The 16,039-nt window shown below is 39.4% G+C and overlaps 1 protein-coding gene and 1 long non-coding RNA gene across 9 annotated transcripts in view; one reads left to right on the top strand and one right to left on the bottom strand.

Moving 5' to 3' along the window:
* Window positions 1–11,161: 11,161 nt before the first annotated feature.
* Window positions 11,162–13,880, bottom strand: LOC125754217 (uncharacterized). The gene is made up of 2 exons (XR_007407873.1): window positions 13,398–13,880; window positions 11,162–12,594 (listed from the first exon to the last, which is right to left on the bottom strand). It is a non-coding gene; the product is annotated as an uncharacterized LOC125754217 (long non-coding RNA).
* A 12-nt stretch (window positions 13,881–13,892) lies between these two features.
* The window catches only part of GTPBP8 (GTP binding protein 8 (putative)), a 75,999-nt gene continuing 73,852 nt past the window's right edge, over window positions 13,893–16,039 (top strand). For 2 of the 8 annotated variants that reach the window (XR_007407872.1, XM_035710036.2), the window contains exon 1: window positions 13,893–14,267. Coding sequence is in view for 5 of the 8 variants with exons in the window: in XM_035710036.2 (XP_035565929.1) it covers window positions 13,932–14,267 (336 nt within the window). In the remaining 3 variants the exon portion in view is untranslated. The remainder of the gene's footprint in view (window positions 14,268–16,039) is intronic. The other 6 variants (XR_003147552.3, XM_035710035.2, XM_049105145.1 and 3 more) reach the window with 5 other exon arrangements.

Consider the following 16,039-nt stretch of genomic DNA (forward strand, 5'->3'; position numbering starts at 1 on the left):
GATGGATGGATGGATGGATGGATGGATGGATGGATGGAAAATAGATTCCATGCCTCATTCCTGGGAAATTTGAGATAAAATTGTTATAGGTTGAATATCCTACAAAGCAAAATCTAAAATGGAGTTTAGTGTAAAAGATGTTTATTAAGGAATAACCTTGAATTCATCACTTGTAAAAATGAAGGAACAGGAACTAGAGTGGACAGAACCAGAAATAAAACAATAAGGTAGGCCCACAAGTTCAGCTAACTCCATTGGGAGCTCTGGAGCTTGAATGCCCTTCAGAGTTGTTCTCTGTTATGCTAAAATGACCATATTTTATACTTCTGCATCTATCAGTCATTAGATATAACTCTAAGAAGGAGCAAGACATTGGGTGAGGCAATCCATGCAGGATCTGACTTTAACTGACAACACTATCAACACTGGAACAAAAAATCCTTCACCGAAGGAATCAAGTGGTACCTCACAATGCCTGCCATGTGGATAAATGTTGGAGAATAATTGATCCAATTCTGGTCTCAAGTAGAGTGGTATGCCAATCAAATAATTGTCTTTCATTCCCAAAAAAACAAATTACTAAATAAAAACCTTGAAAAGGTAACTGAGGTGCCTGAGTGGCTCAAGGGATAAGTGTGGGACTCTTGATTTCAGCTTGGGTCATGATCTCAGGGCCACTAGATCAAGGCCCATGTCAGGCAACATGCTGAGCATGGAGCTTGCTTAAGATTCTCTCTTTCCCTCTCCTTCTACTGCTGCCAATCATCTTGCTCACAGCTCCAATTCTCTCTTTCTCTCTCTCTCTCAAAAAAAAAAAAAAAAAGTAACCTTGTGGGAACTCTGCATTAGGATGCAGGTGAAAAGGGAATCCCCACCCCATGCCAGGACCCCCCTCTCCTGGGGCCTACTCACACTATACCTTCTTCCCACAGCCCCACATCCCACCTCCCCCAAGAGGAACTAGACATGGGGGATGGGAACATGGGGAATGGGGAGGGGAGCTGGCCAGAGGAGAAGCCCCCTTTCCCATGGCATTAGAAAAGAGAGAGATAGCTGGGGGTCCCCCTCCTATTACCTCTTTCTGCAAACTCCTGACCAAGTTGTTGAAACTCTTCGTTCCCCCTTGTGCACCCCTTAGCAAATCTTCTGAGATGATTTTTGGCCACTTAGGGACTAGATGGCAATTCTCACAGTGGGGGATGGGGGTGGACTTTAGAGGCAGTTATGTTATTTTCATCTATGAATGACAAAGGAGAAGTCCAGAAAAACACACACATGAACGGAAAAGAATGAAAAGCTAACTCATAAACCATGGCTAAAAGCTGATGTTCAGGAAAGTTATACTAAAAAGAGAATCAAAAGGGACAGGAGGGACACCTGGGTGGCTCAGCGGTTGAGCGTCTGCCTTTGGCTCAGGGCGTGATCCTGTGTCCCGGGATCGAGTCCCACATCAGGCTCCCTGCATGGAGCCTGCTTCTCCCTCTGCCTGTGTCTCTGCCTCTCTCTCTCTCATTCTGTGACTATCATAAATAAAATTTTAAAAAAAATTAAAAAAAATAAAATAAAATAAAAAGAAATATTCCAGAATTAGCCAAATGGGATCTGAAACTTCAAAGTTTCAGATAGTATTAAATTAATAATAAATGACTTCTGTGCAACTTCCTAGTAAAAAAATATGAAACATGAAAAGCTGATATCTGTCTGCAATTTCATTTAATTTACAATAGACCATTTTCAGGAGGATGACAAATATTCTTTTGAACTGTCTTTGTTTAATATATCAGTGATTTAAAATTCTTGTTTCCAAATTACATATTTGACCATGCTATCTTTTATACAACAATGTAACATTTTCAATGAATAACTGAAAAATAGTCTGAGTTGGCTGAACTTTAAAGAGTTAAATTTGGAAGTTTAAAAATGTTAGAATGTTTTTCCTAGTTTTAAAATAGCTGTTAAGATTATGGCTTGAAGTTGAACTTCCCCAATTCGCACTTCAGTTTTGCTACTTAGTTTTTGGTTACTATATTGTTTTTTTGTGTTCTAGAGTGTTTATTTTGTTCTTTTTTTCAAAACTACTGTCATTTTTATAATTTCTAGTTCTCTACCAAAAGTTTTAATTTTGTTTTTTTAATCTTTGAATATTAAAAGGATATTTTATAGTCTCTGTCTAATAATTCCAATATTTAGAGTGCCTGTGGGTAAATGTTCTCTATCAGGTTTTTTTGTTGTTGTTGCTTCCTTCTGTAAAGTTAATTTCTTCTGGTCCCAGATATTATGTTTTGCTTTTCAAATCATAGAAATAATTTGAGGACTTTTAATGATTTTATCTTTCTCCAGAGACAATGTTCATTTAGGTCCACCAGGAATCTGTGAAGTTAGCAATCTGGGATCATCTTAATCCACTGTTAGGACAAATTTTGTAAATCACCAGGTGCCTCAAAGCTAGATTGCAGTCTACGTGAGGGATGGTTTTATTTTCTCCCCTTTCTTCCCTCTGATCCCTGCCCCCAAAAGGCTGTCAAAACATCCCTTAATTTTTCAGTCAGGTCATCTAGATTAATAAATATCCTAAAGTAAAAGCAGTTCCAAATTTCAGCTTCACTAATCCATGTATTTTTTTCTCAATCTTGGCCAGGTAATTTTTTGTTACCTTGCAAGTTCCCTGATAAATTCCTGCAGAATTACAATAACAATTATTATTATTTCTCACTTTTCTACTTCTTTCATTGGGAAGGTTGATGTAAATTTCTGTCTGCCATTTCCAGATATAGAAGTCTCATCTGGGACCCCTGGGTAGCTCAGCCGTTGAGCATCTGCCTTTGGCTCAGGGCATGATCCTGGGGCCGGAATCATCTCTCATGAATAAATAAATAAAATCTTAAAAAAAAGAAGAAGAAGAAGTCTTATCCTTTGATTCTTTACTAATTTTTTGTTTTGTTTTGTTTTTGTTGCACAATCCCTCAGCAAGTCTCTCAGACTCCTCCTTTTAATATTTCCTGAACTTGACCAATTCACCAGTGTCCGCTGTATTGGATTAGAAAAGAAAAGGATAAAATTATGAATCCAAAAGCATGGTTTATAAAAATAAATCACTATGTCACTTAACTTTGGATGGCAGCAAAAAGATAAAAAGACAACAGAAGCTGAAGAACCCTGTGTTTGGCAGCTGCTCCATTTCATACAACTTCCTTCGGTTTGTTCTATTCAAATCTTTGTTTATTTTGGTCACCTGTCACATTGATCATGTTAATAGAATATAAAAGCTCAGGTATTCCATATAACAAATTAAAACATTTTTTAAGTCAAAAGTCCTACAGTAAGATATCTTTCCTTGAGTACTTTATGTGGCATTAACATCTATCTAAATTATTTTTCCATTGACTGTTTTCCTACTAGTGACCTTTCTTTCTTATATGCTTCATTTCTTCTTATTAAATTATTCTGATTTAATATACTGCCAATTGCTTTGGAGTGGTTTAATATGATTTGAAAGTGTGTCTAGGGGAATTTTCTAAAGAATACTGTTAAAATTATCTCACCTTGGGGGAAAAAATGGTTACAAGACTTGAAAATGTTTAGATGTTAAATGCTCCATGCTGAGAAAAGATAGATAAGATCTTTTTTTTGTTTTTGATTTAGTGTTTCTATATTTTACTTGGCTGAACATGATAAAGCAATCAAACCCATGAGAAACTTCTAACAAATTTGTCTTAAGAATAAGTAAACCAATTATGACTAAGCCCCTACTAGTTATAAGAACCCTGGAGAGAATGAACCAGGGATGAGCTTGCATCATAAGTTGATCTATAAAACCTAATTCTTCAAAACGAGAACCCCAGAAACAACAGCCATGGAAACACCAGTAGTCATCCCTCCATCTTCAAAAGTCAGTCACTTTCGTAATATCTATCTTGAGACACCTCCATCCAGAGGGACAGCACCCTGACTTTTGGTAGATACTTTGGGGAATATGTGATGTGAAGAGTAGGCTGCTTTTATCTTTGTCCATTGTACATGTATTAAATAATTTCTGTTTTAAGATAATGCATTTTATGACCACTTAAATCTGGTTTGCCAATATGAAATGATCAGGAAAAGAGGGAAATAAACTATTGTGATTTCGAAGAGTTAAGTTTTCCTGGGTGTTCCATGAAAGGGAGATGTATGCAAAATGACCTCCAAAGACTGAAGGAGTCTTAAGTCTGAAAAAAATAAGCTGACAAGTCCAGTGTGACAAGAAATGTTTTTTTTTTTTTAAGAGAGCTTAAAGACAGAATTGTGTCTCAGATGCCACAGGACAAGTACAGCTCAGTAACCCCATCTCCCTAAAGACCTGCTTTGATAGCCCTAGAGGCTGGGCACCTGCTGGGGGGCCACCCAGGAGAGTGTTGATGTGAGTCATGGTCATATGCCACAGCAGATCAAAGACACTATGCCTGGAGGGTGTACCTAAGGGTGTGACTGAACAAAAGGAAAGAATGTGGGGGTGGGAGACCTGTACCCAAGAAGGCTTCAAGTCATAGAGCAGTCATCATCACAGAATTGTGCAAGTTGGCGTTAGAAATATGTCATTGAGTATTTAATATTTGTCTTAGTCCAGTTTTTTGTTTTGTTTTTTGTTGTCGTTGTTGTTTTGTTTTGTTTTTTGGCCTTAGGCCAGTTTGGAAGCAAATAGCAACTCCTTGTCCCCTGGGATATTAGTATTAATGAAGAAGACTCAATCCACAGATTGGAACTAATATGGGGGAAGTGACATGCTGAAATATTTCTTAAACATCTTTTTTTATTAATGCCTTACTTATATTCTTTTATACCACTGTTTTCTTCTTCCAAAATATATTCCCTTGTAGTACAAATATTACATAATTCCTCCAAGGTCTCCAATTTCTACTTGCCTCCCTATTTCGTGCTGCATTTTTGGTTGAGAGTAATGTCTTCACAAAGGACATCCATGTCCTATGCCCTAGAATATGTGAATATGTTACTCTACATGGCAAAAAGGATTTTGCAAATGTGACTGAACTAAGGAGCTTGAAATGGGGAGATTATTTTGCCTTATTTGAGTGAGTCCAATATAAGCATAAGTTTTTCATAAATAAGGAGAAAAGGGAGAACAGAGTCAGAGTCAAAGAGAGGGATAGAAGATGCTATATGCTGGCTTTGAGGATGGAGGAAGGTATCATGAGCCAAGGATTTCAGGCTGCTGCTAGAAACTGGTAAAGACAAGGAAGAAGAATCTCCTCTAGAGCTTCCAGAAGGAACACAACCTTGCCAACACCTTGATTTTAGCCCAGAAATTAAAGCCATTTCTGATTTCTGACCTCCAGAACTGTAAGACAATAAATTTGTGTTGTTATAAGTCACTAACTTACTTTATTACAGTAGCAATAGGAAATTAATACATCATTTAATCACTGTGGTACTGGTATAACTTTCCACAGTATGTATAAAGGCCTGCTATGATTCTATTTTATAATTCTACCTCCTTTATCAGGCCCATTCCTAATATTTGTGGAGCCAGGTGAGAGTGCAGGTACAGGCCAAATATTTTAAAGTTATAAATCAAGATAACAAATTGTTAAAAAAAATATGTTCTGTCTTCCTATCTTAACAAATATACCTTGAAACAAATTTTTTAATGTAACCTGTGATTTGTATAAGAAAAAATGTTGGCAAGATATCAAAGATGGCTGAATTTAATTACTATTATGTAGTCTAAGTGTTCTCTTAATGGTCCTTCTATGTTTGGATGAGATATAAGCCTTTATGTAATTATGTCATAAATCCTTTTCTTGTTTCTACACAATTTAGTTTCCCCACTCATATGAATTGATCACTCATATGCTTTGCCTAGCTTCTTATCTATTTGGGGTTAGCTATATACATATTTTTTATAATGTACTAAAGTTATTTTATTCTAGATATTAATCCCCTTAGCTGACTCATGCTTCCAATAAATAGTTTAGAAGAAGAGAAAAGGCTACCTATTTTTATCTTAAACTTTGACTCAAAGACAGAATATAGCATTATCTGATGGATTTGAAACTTGTATTTTGTTGTCTTGTTTTTTTTTTTACCAACATAAGAATCTTATCACTTTATTGGTTTAGATTATTTATATTTATTATGTTGCTGTGATATGAGGTCTTATTTCAGCCATCTTATTTTTAATTCTCTATTTACCATTCTATTTAAGGTTATCTACTTTTTTTTTCCTAATACTTCCATTAGAAAAATGCAATTTCCTTGTTTTATTTTAAAAGATCTACATCCTGGTTTCAGTCTTACAGTGGATTCTCCAACTTGATAAGTTTATATTCATGCTTATTTTTCACTATAAAGTGTTAAAGTTTATCAATACCTAAATCTTCTCTCCACCGTAAAACCAAGACAAACCTCCAAGCTTACTCTTTTGTCCCTAGGGTCTTACATACCCACACTTACCCCATGTTGGTAGCTTCCAGAGCAGTGCTACTGGAAAGATAGTTCATAAACCAGTGCTGGTCCACAAATGGATATCAGTTTGCAATTAAAAAAAAAAAAAAAAAAAAAAAGCTTTATGCCAGTGTGAATCACTCTATTACTAAGCTTTTAGTTTAGTTCAGCTGACTTTTTTTCTTAGCAAGATTTCCTCAATAAAAGAAGCAGTGTACTGATTTGATGTACATTCCCACACAAGCTCCTTATCTCATTGAGATGGATAACAAACTGTTCTTTGAATGGCCCTTTGAGTAGCACTGGTCTAGACCAGACTTTTGGTTCTAGATTTTAGAATATGTTTTTGTGTGTCACTGTTTGGTCAATAAAATTTACTAAGCTTGATTTTTATTTTATTTAATGCTTTAAAAATGCTACTTTACTCTTTTCTTGCATCCAGTGTTGCCACTCAGAAAATTTAGTCTGACTTTTATTGCTTAGTAGTTAACCTGCATTTATCCTCTAGAAACTTGTAGCATTTGTTTTTTTTGAATTTGGTGCTCTAAAATGTCAATTTAATATGTCTAGGTATAGAGTTTTATCATATGTCTTGATGATATATTGATATACATATAAGCCCTTTCAAACACATATCTTCCATTCTGGAAACTTCCAATAATTCTTTTTTTAAAGATCTCTTTTGGGATCCCTGGGTGGCGCAGCGGTTTGGCGCCTGCCTTTGGCCCGGGGCGTGATCCTGGAGACCCGGGATCGAGTCCCACATCGGGCTCCCGGTGCATGGAGCCTGCTTCTCCCTCTGCCTGTGTCTCTGCCTCTCTGTCTCTCTCTGTGTGACTATCATGAATAAATAAATAAAATAAAAAAATAATAATAATAAAAAAATAAATAAATAAAGATCTCTTTTATTATTTATTTATTTATTTACTTACTTAATTGAGAGAGAGAGAGAGAGAGAGAGAACAAGCTGGGAGAGATAATAGGGGGGAGGGAGTGGGAAGGACAAAGAATCTCCAGCAGACTCTACTCTGAGTGCAAAGCCCAGTGCAGGACTCTATCTCATGACCCTGAGATCATGACCTGAGACAAAAATCAAGAGTCAGATGCTCAACTGACTGAGCCACTCAAGTACCCCAATAATTATTTTTCAAATACTAATATCCCTCCATTTATTTTACTGTGACTCCAATCATACTGATAGTAACATTTCCTCTCCTATACCCAACAGGTCTTAACTTTTTAATTTTTTTAATTTATTTTTAAAGATTTTATTTTTAAGTAATCTCTATACCCAGCATGGGACTCAAACTTACAACCCCAAGACCAAGAGTCACATGCTTCACCAACTGAGCCAGCTAAGTAGAACAACTTTTTAATTTTTTATCTCATTACCACCTCCTAATGCTTAGAACTTTACCCCTTTCTTAGAATATTCTCCAAACTGATTGTCCATGTCACTATTTTGTTCTTCAGCTGATTGTCCATGTCACTATTTTGTTCTTCAGCCATATTCATTCTATTATTCAGTTATGAAATCCAACCATTGGGATCTTTACATCAACAATAATATATTAATATCCAATATTTCTAATTGATTCTTCTTTGAAGCTTCCTGTTTCATATTTCCTATATTCTCCCGTATTTCTCCGATAATATTTACTGTTTTTATTTTAAATTCTTTGTGCACCAGGTCTGTTCACTGTACTACTTCCAGAATGATTTTTTTTCCTTCAGGGCTCATAATATGAGTCTGTGAGCTCAATTATCATGGTAAAATTAGTTAGCTACCTTGGCAAATAACAAATATCTGGGGAGAAGAGCGAAGGTCTAGGCCCTGGTTTGTATTGGTTTATGCGGTAGAGGAGAACATCACAGCATGAAGACTCTAACATTACATTCTATATTTAACCACTCCTGTGCCCTCCACCTATGAGGGCCTGCCTATCAGGTAACTGCCTGGTATTTCTACCCTAGGCATTACTCCTTTATAAAAGCAATCATAAAACAAAACAAATGTACTGTCCAGCCCATGAGGAGAGTGAGTAAGCAGATTGGAAGGATGAATGGTCAAGGATCTAGTTGCACTCAACAGCAGCTAAGCATTGCAGCAGAGCACACCTGGTCAACCTAGGATCTGCTATTCATACCAATTCAACCACTATCATTCAGTGCCAACTACTCTCTAGAAGCCCCATACTTCATTATAGGTAGCTGACCTAGCTACCTCCCACAAAGTTCTAGTTTAAAAAGACTAAAGAAGACTAGAGAAGGTTCTGCTAAAAAGACTAGAGAAGGTTTGTCCCACTTTTTAAAAAATCTCCAGGGAAGTTATTTGTATTTAGAGCAGAACCTAACGTAACTGACTTACCTACAAGTGAACAGTTTCATAGTAAGTGCAGATGAGGAACTTCTTACTTTTAAATTTTTTTACCTTAAAAAGGTACCTGGGTATCTCACTCAGTGGAGCCTCCCATTCTTGGTTTCAGCTCTGGTCGTGATCTCAGGATCGTGGGATCGAGCCTGGAGTCAGGCTGTGTGCTCAGTGTGGAGTCTGCCTAGGATTCTTTCCTCCTCCTTCTCCCTCCCACTCTTATCCTCCCCCTACTCTCTCTCAAATTAACTAATTATTTAAATTTTTTAACCTTTTAATCAATGTACAGAAAAGAGTTAACATAGCAGGCCTATGACTGCAATCTCCAGAAGGGCTTGTTTACAGACTGACACTTGGCTGGTGTTTGGGAACTTGATTAGAAAATGTTACCTAAATGACAAGAGTGGCTCAGTGTAACCTCTACTGTTTGTATGAAAGATAAAATGAGGTTTATACTGAGCACCTGCTTTCCTTCCAAGAGTCTGGAATTTCAGTGACTAGAGTCAGTTACTACTACATGAACAGCCCGCAATACAAATGCTAGAGTCTAGGCTCAAGTAAGTGTTCCTGGGAGACATTTCTCACATTATGGGCAGAATCAGGTGCATCCTGTGCAACTCCACTGGGAAAGGACTCATAGAAACTTGTGGCTGATTGACCTCCAGACATTACCTTGAGTGCCTTCCCCTTTACCAGTTTTGCTTTGTGTATTTTCACTGTGATAAATCATAGCCAAAAGTACAATCACATGCTGAGCACTGTGAGTCCTCCTAATCTGGGGAGGACTGAATTCTGAGCACTGAATCTGGGGAGTAGTCTTGGGAACACGTGACAAATCTATTTGTAAGTGAATTAAGTGATCTGAATATATCTCAACAGCTCTGCCCCTGGAATGCATCTCATCTACTCAGGGTGCCAGAGAACACACCATTCACTTACAATAAAGCAATGAAGATATAGATTAGAGATATACTACAAGGTAAATTTACCCATTAAAATAACTTGGTCAATTAGGCAAAAAGAATTAAAATGTTAATGAAGTCATCAGTGAGAACAGCAAAATCCATGCTTTTTTTTTTTTCTGGCAAAAAAAAAATGAACCTGAGTAATATAAAAACACAAGTTGAAGAGTGTTTTAAAATATTTTAATAGCTTAAGTATGACAGAAATCAAACACACAATTACAAATGAGAAAAACTGACTACATAAAACATTTTTTTTCTATTGAGAAAAACAACTTTGAAGGAAGTGAAGCTCTACATTACCCTTCCTCCAAACCCAAATCATTCTAAGAACTCACCTCCTACACATGAGCACTGTCTGATATTTAATCTCCAGATCTCTTTAAAGAAATCTCTTAGTACAGCAGGCACAACCTTAAAAGAAAGCTCAAAAGGCTTCTCTGAAGGAAAAACCCTCTCTGAAGTTAGAGAGAGTCTCTAAAGCGACATTAATGAAATATAAAGTGAAACTAAATTATGTGTTGAGTTCCAGAGGAAGAGGATCATCTCTGTTGTTCTAGATTGATGGTAAAACAATGAATCTCAAGAATAATTTACAATCCAGTTAGAACATTAAAGAAACAAGTCATACATCACATTGCATGTGTGCACCATAAACTTGTGTCAACATGTTAGGGGATATCTAATGTACATTTTTTAAAAGATTGTATTTATGTATTTATTTATATGAAATAGAAATAAAAAAAGAAAGAAATAGCATGAGCACAAGCAGGAGTGCGGGGGAAGAGGCAGAAGGAAAAGGAGAAGCTGGCTGCCCGCTAAGCATGGAGCCCAACAAGGGGCTCGATCCCAGGGTCCTGAGGCGAAGGCAGACATCTAACTGACTGAGCCCCCCGGGGGCCCCTAACGCACCTTTTTAAATGTATTTTTAATTGATTGATTAATTGATTAATTTTAAAGAGAAAGTGTGTGAGAGAGAGTGGGGGCAGGGAGCATGGGAGTGGGAAGGAGAAACTTTTGCAGACTCTGCAATGAGTGCAAAGCCCAACTCAGGGTTCCATCTCATGATCCTGACATCACCACCTGAGTGGAAACCAAGAGTTGGATGCTTAACCAACTGCACTAGCCAGGGATCCCTAATGCACTTTTTTATTTTTTATTTTTATTTTTTTAAGAAACTTTTTAAAAACATTTTATTTATTTAATCCATGAGAGACACACAGAGAGAGTCAGAGATATAGGCAGAGGGAGAAGCAGGCTCCATTCAGGGAGCCTGATGTGGGACTTGATCCCGGGACTCTGGGATCATGCCCTGAGCCTAAGGTAGATGTGCAATTGCTGAGCCACCCAGGCATCCCCCTAATGTACATTTTTTAAATAAAATGAGCTGTTGTGCAGAAAACTTGAGAAAAATATAATTAAATGCATTTTAAATTTACTGCATTCATTCAGATAGTAGTCATTACAACCTAAGCGATTTAAGTTACATGTGGAAAGTTCTTCCATGGTGCTCCCATTCATATAATGCCTCCTCCTTCTTCCTTTCTCCCAATATTTTCTTCCTATTACAAGAGTTGGAGGTCCCTATTAGATGGTGACCCTGTTTTTCTTTTATTCCTGGCACCCAGGTCAATTCCAGGCATAGCAGGCACTTAATACATGTTAATTACTATTACTAGGGAAGAGTATGGTAGGAAAATGTTTTGTGTCAATTGGACACTGAGATCTTTACCTTTCTCTGCATCTAGAAGTGAGTTTTCTAGAATTTCTGCCTTTGCTTCTGGCAGAGCATGCAAACTTCTTGGCCTTAGATGAGAGTTGATCTACGTGTATGCTATGCTTGCTGATTTGCTGATGTTATTGACTCTATCTACCTAGTTCAGCCTACAGTGTTTGCCTTCTCAGTGTCTTAGATGGATTCCCTAAATTTGACACCTATAGAATTTGAACATAAGTTGAGATCACCCCAGAACTAACGGCCAGTCATTATAGAGACAGACATTACTGAGGGAACAATTGAGATAACCCTGTCCTAATGCTAAGATCCTGCCACTGTTCTGTGTTCCTCCCATTCTCATTAGATGAAGGTGACAGAGTAATACTATGGCATTTAGGCCAGCCAGATTGTAGCAATAAACGCTAATGCTAAGGAATATATGCAAAGTATATAATACCTCCCCAAGTCATACTAAGTAGTAAGATCTTGTTAATTTTGTGGTAAACTACCTTCTAAACTGTCAAACACAAGGTACTTTTTCTCAGGAGGATGAACCATAAACACATCCTGAACTCTGCTGATTTTCACAATGTAACTAGATTACTGACCTTTACCAAAGATGATAAATACCCACTGGATGAGGAAATACTGTGAGTGGAAGGGAGACTTAAACTCCCTAAAGTCCAGCCAATACAGTAAGGGAGGATAACATTTGGCTTGCCTAATCTGCTGTCACAGGTACTTAACTTCAAGCCCTAAAGCTCTACCATGACTTCTCTCTAATAGGGTTGAAATTTACCTAGGACATTCCAACTATCCCACAAGTCTGACGGCTCTGGATTTACACGAGGAACCACACAACATCCTACAGTGCTATATTAATCAGGACTCTTGGTTGCAGCCAAATCCATGTCATATACAGTCCAGTAAAGGTGAAGGTGAGGAACATGATGACTTGTGTGACTGAAGAGCTGAAGGACAGAGAACATGATAGTCAACATAGCTCATCAGGAGTTATGCTGCCTGGACCCCCGCTTCTCGATATTGTTTTTCTTTGTGTGTTAGCATCATTGTCTCTTCAAGCGCCTTTGGTGTCCTCCACGTAGCTGGGAAGAATGGCCGTCATGAGTGCTGGACTCACATTCTACCACTGTGACTTAATGGCAGAGCCAGCTGCCCATCTGACTTCAACATAATGGCTACACACACACACACACACACACACACACACACACAACCTCGTGACTCATCTTTGGCTTTTTCCTAAGCATTCATCATCTAATATATTCCGTGTTTTACTTATTTGTTGTCTCAAGACAATAACATGGGGACAGAATTAACATTTCTGTTCAATTTACTCTCTGATACATCTCCAGCGTCTAGTGTAGCACTTGCCATATAGTTGGTGCTCATTACATATTTGATGAATTAACAAATGATGGAATCTTGCAGGGGATGCCTTACCACTCTGTTAGATAATGTACCCTACAGTATTATACAGGGGAGTACACAGTGCTTCAGTGTGAGGAATACAATCCTCATTTATCGGCCTCTCCCAGCTTCTTTCTGTTTAGCAAAATACATGCTAACTTCAGTGCTGTGGACCTAGACCCAGGAGGGATTTGCAGAGTTCCCCGGGGAAGAGCGATGCCCTTGGGACAATTCAAGCCCTATCTCACCTCCTTGTTATGTTTGCAAACTCTGCATGATTTAAGTAGCTGCTTGGTTTCCTAATCCACGTTCCTCTTCCCCACTGGGATTTAAATCTTATTCTGAATCGAAGGCCTGAAACCCTGCCCAGCCAGGAGGCTAGGTCCTTTGCAGAGGGAGCTACTTCACCCAGACAGACCCCCTGGAACCCACATGCTGCCAACCGTCAGTCAAGCTATCACAAGAACACCTAGGGTACCATGGCAACACCCCATCCACCGGACTGAATCTTTTAACACTGATGTGGCCTGATTTTCCCGGACTTTTGACAGTTTCCTCTGGGACTGTGCATCCATCGCAGCTCTACAACAGCTCATCACATCTCCGCCGAGTGATGGGAACGTCCGCATCAACGTCGATGATCCGTGACACCACCGGATACAGCGAGGGGTAAACAGGCCTGGAATCTACCAGAGTTTCACACATCTGCTCCTTCGTTTGATACTCAAGGGCCACGCAGCCCGAATATGTCTTTTCACCTCTGTAACTGTCTAACAACCGCTTCACGGTGATAATACATGTCAAAGGCACAGTCGTCAGCGAGCGGCTACGTGTGACTCAACCATCAGTTCCTGAGTCCCCCGCCCCCCCACCCCCGCAAGGAAACCTCCGCCTCGAGCTCTGGGGCGGAAACGCGTGAGGCCGGAGGAGACTACAATTCCCAGCAGGCGTAGCGGGAGCGGCGCGTCACCCAGGCGCAGACCACACGCCGCGGGGCTTGTGGGAGCGCAAAATGACCGCGCGGGGGTTGCGGCGAGCCGCGAGCAGGCTCCTGGAGCGGCCGGCGGTTCCGGGCCGCGTGAGCCGAGCTTGCAGCGCTTTCCGCACCTTCGCGGAAGTTCTCAGGCTGCCCCAGAGACAAATGACGAAGCTCGCGTTCCCCTTACGGGAGCTGGAGCGGCAGCTCACACCGGACTCGAGGGTGGGCCTCCACGTGAAGACCTTTGACCCGAGCCTGGAGGCCATCTCCCGGGCGGAGAGCGTCTTCACCGCCGGCGGCCGGCACCGCATCGAGTACGTCAGCTCCGCCGTGCGTCTCGACCACGCCCCGGACCTCCCTCACCCTGAGGTGAGAGCCGCCCCTGCCCCCGGGTCGCGGCGGCTGGGGCCTCCTGCCCTCACCTGTCGTTGGCACCGACAGAGATTTTCTTTTCTTTTTTTTTTTTATTTTTATTTTTATTTTTATTTTTATTTTTATTTTTATTTATTTATTTATTTATTTATTTATTTATTTATTTTTGAGAGATTTTCCAACTCTGTGTGGACGCATAGAATTATTTTAACTAAATCCGCATAGAATCTGCGCATAGAATTTAACGAAAACATGTGTAGTTTTAGTTATTTTGGGGTAAATGAATATGGAAAAGATAGCGAAGCCCAAACCAGTTCAAAAAACAAAACAAAAAAAAACCTGACTGGCCTTTTGTGACCTCTTTCTCTTTTAATGAAAGTGGGGAAAACGTGCCGAGAGGAACGAGACAGACGAGTGAAGAAAATGAAAAGTCTTCATAGTCCCACAAATGTGGTGGTGGCCCTTAAACGTACGTCATTTTCACCCAGTCTCGGTTTCCTGTCCAAAAAATAATAATCACATATACATGGCAACCACGTAGGTTTATGGTCTTAAACAGCGTGAGTGAAATTCCACGGAGAGTGCCTTTAACGCGTGCCTCACGGATGTCATTACTTGGGACTGCACCAGGGCGGTGGAAACTGTCCTTCTAATTACAACTGGTGTGATAGTTTGAATAGTGGGAACTAAGGGTGTAGGGAGGTCATTTAAAGATTTTGAGATAGTATCGTATTTTGACTGAAGCTTCTGAATTCCGGACTTTTTGTGTAATTCGTTTTTTGTTTTTTTTTTTAAATTCAGTCTTACTCATACTGTTATTGGATTTAATCCGGCAGAGCATTTGAAATTTATGCAGGACTCAGATCAACTCCTGTTGAAGGACAGACCCCAGTCTTGCAAAATATTTAGCGTCCCCCGGCCCCACCCACTGAGTGCCACCCAGTCGTATCCATAAGTAGAAATACTCTTACAGATTCCCAAAGCCCCCCCCCCCCCCCCCCCCCCCCCCCCCCCCCCCTGCAGAGGGTGATACCACCTTCACCAAGAACCACTGGTTGGGGGCAGCGGTTCAGCGACGCCTTCGGCCCAGAGTGTGACCCCGGGTCCTGGATCGAGTCCCACGTCAGGCTCCCTGCATGGAGCCTGCTCCTCCCTCTGCCCGTCTCTCTCTCTCTCTCTCTCATATGAAATAAATCTTAAAAAAAAAAAAAAAAAGAACCACTGGTTAGTATTGTACCTCCTTCAATACCATGTTAAAAAGCAGGGTCATGTATATTAATGGTTAGTATCAGGAACATTATGTTTCTTTCTAGGCTATAGAAGTCTAAAGGGGAAAACTTTAATTGGAGTGAGAGGTCAAGGGGGAGGAATAACCTATAAATACAGTGGTGTTACAGTCTACTCTGGGATTTTTTTTTTTTTAGGGAAAAATCAGTTTCCCGGCAGTTTCAGACTTGTAGTTGTACTTGAGAATAAGTTTTGTTGGAATGCATCTAGTTTTTAACTTCAAAAAGCTTTGTAAATATGGAATGCTTAATAAATGTCCCAGATATTCTTGAGTAGCATAATGTAATTCAAGGCACAGGTTCTGGATATAGATGTTCCGAGTTTAAATTCCCACTTCTTCCCTTTCTAGCTATATAATTTTGGGCCGCTTTTTTAGCCTCTCTCTGCCTCTAGTTTTATCATTTGTAAAATGGGGATAATAGTATTACCTACCTTATAGAGATACTGTAAAAATAGGTAAGAAAACATTCTTTTTTAAGATT

Source organism: Canis lupus, chromosome 33, assembly GCF_003254725.2.
Source record: "Canis lupus dingo isolate Sandy chromosome 33, ASM325472v2, whole genome shotgun sequence".
In the NCBI taxonomy this organism is placed as follows: domain Eukaryota; kingdom Metazoa; phylum Chordata; class Mammalia; order Carnivora; family Canidae; genus Canis; species Canis lupus.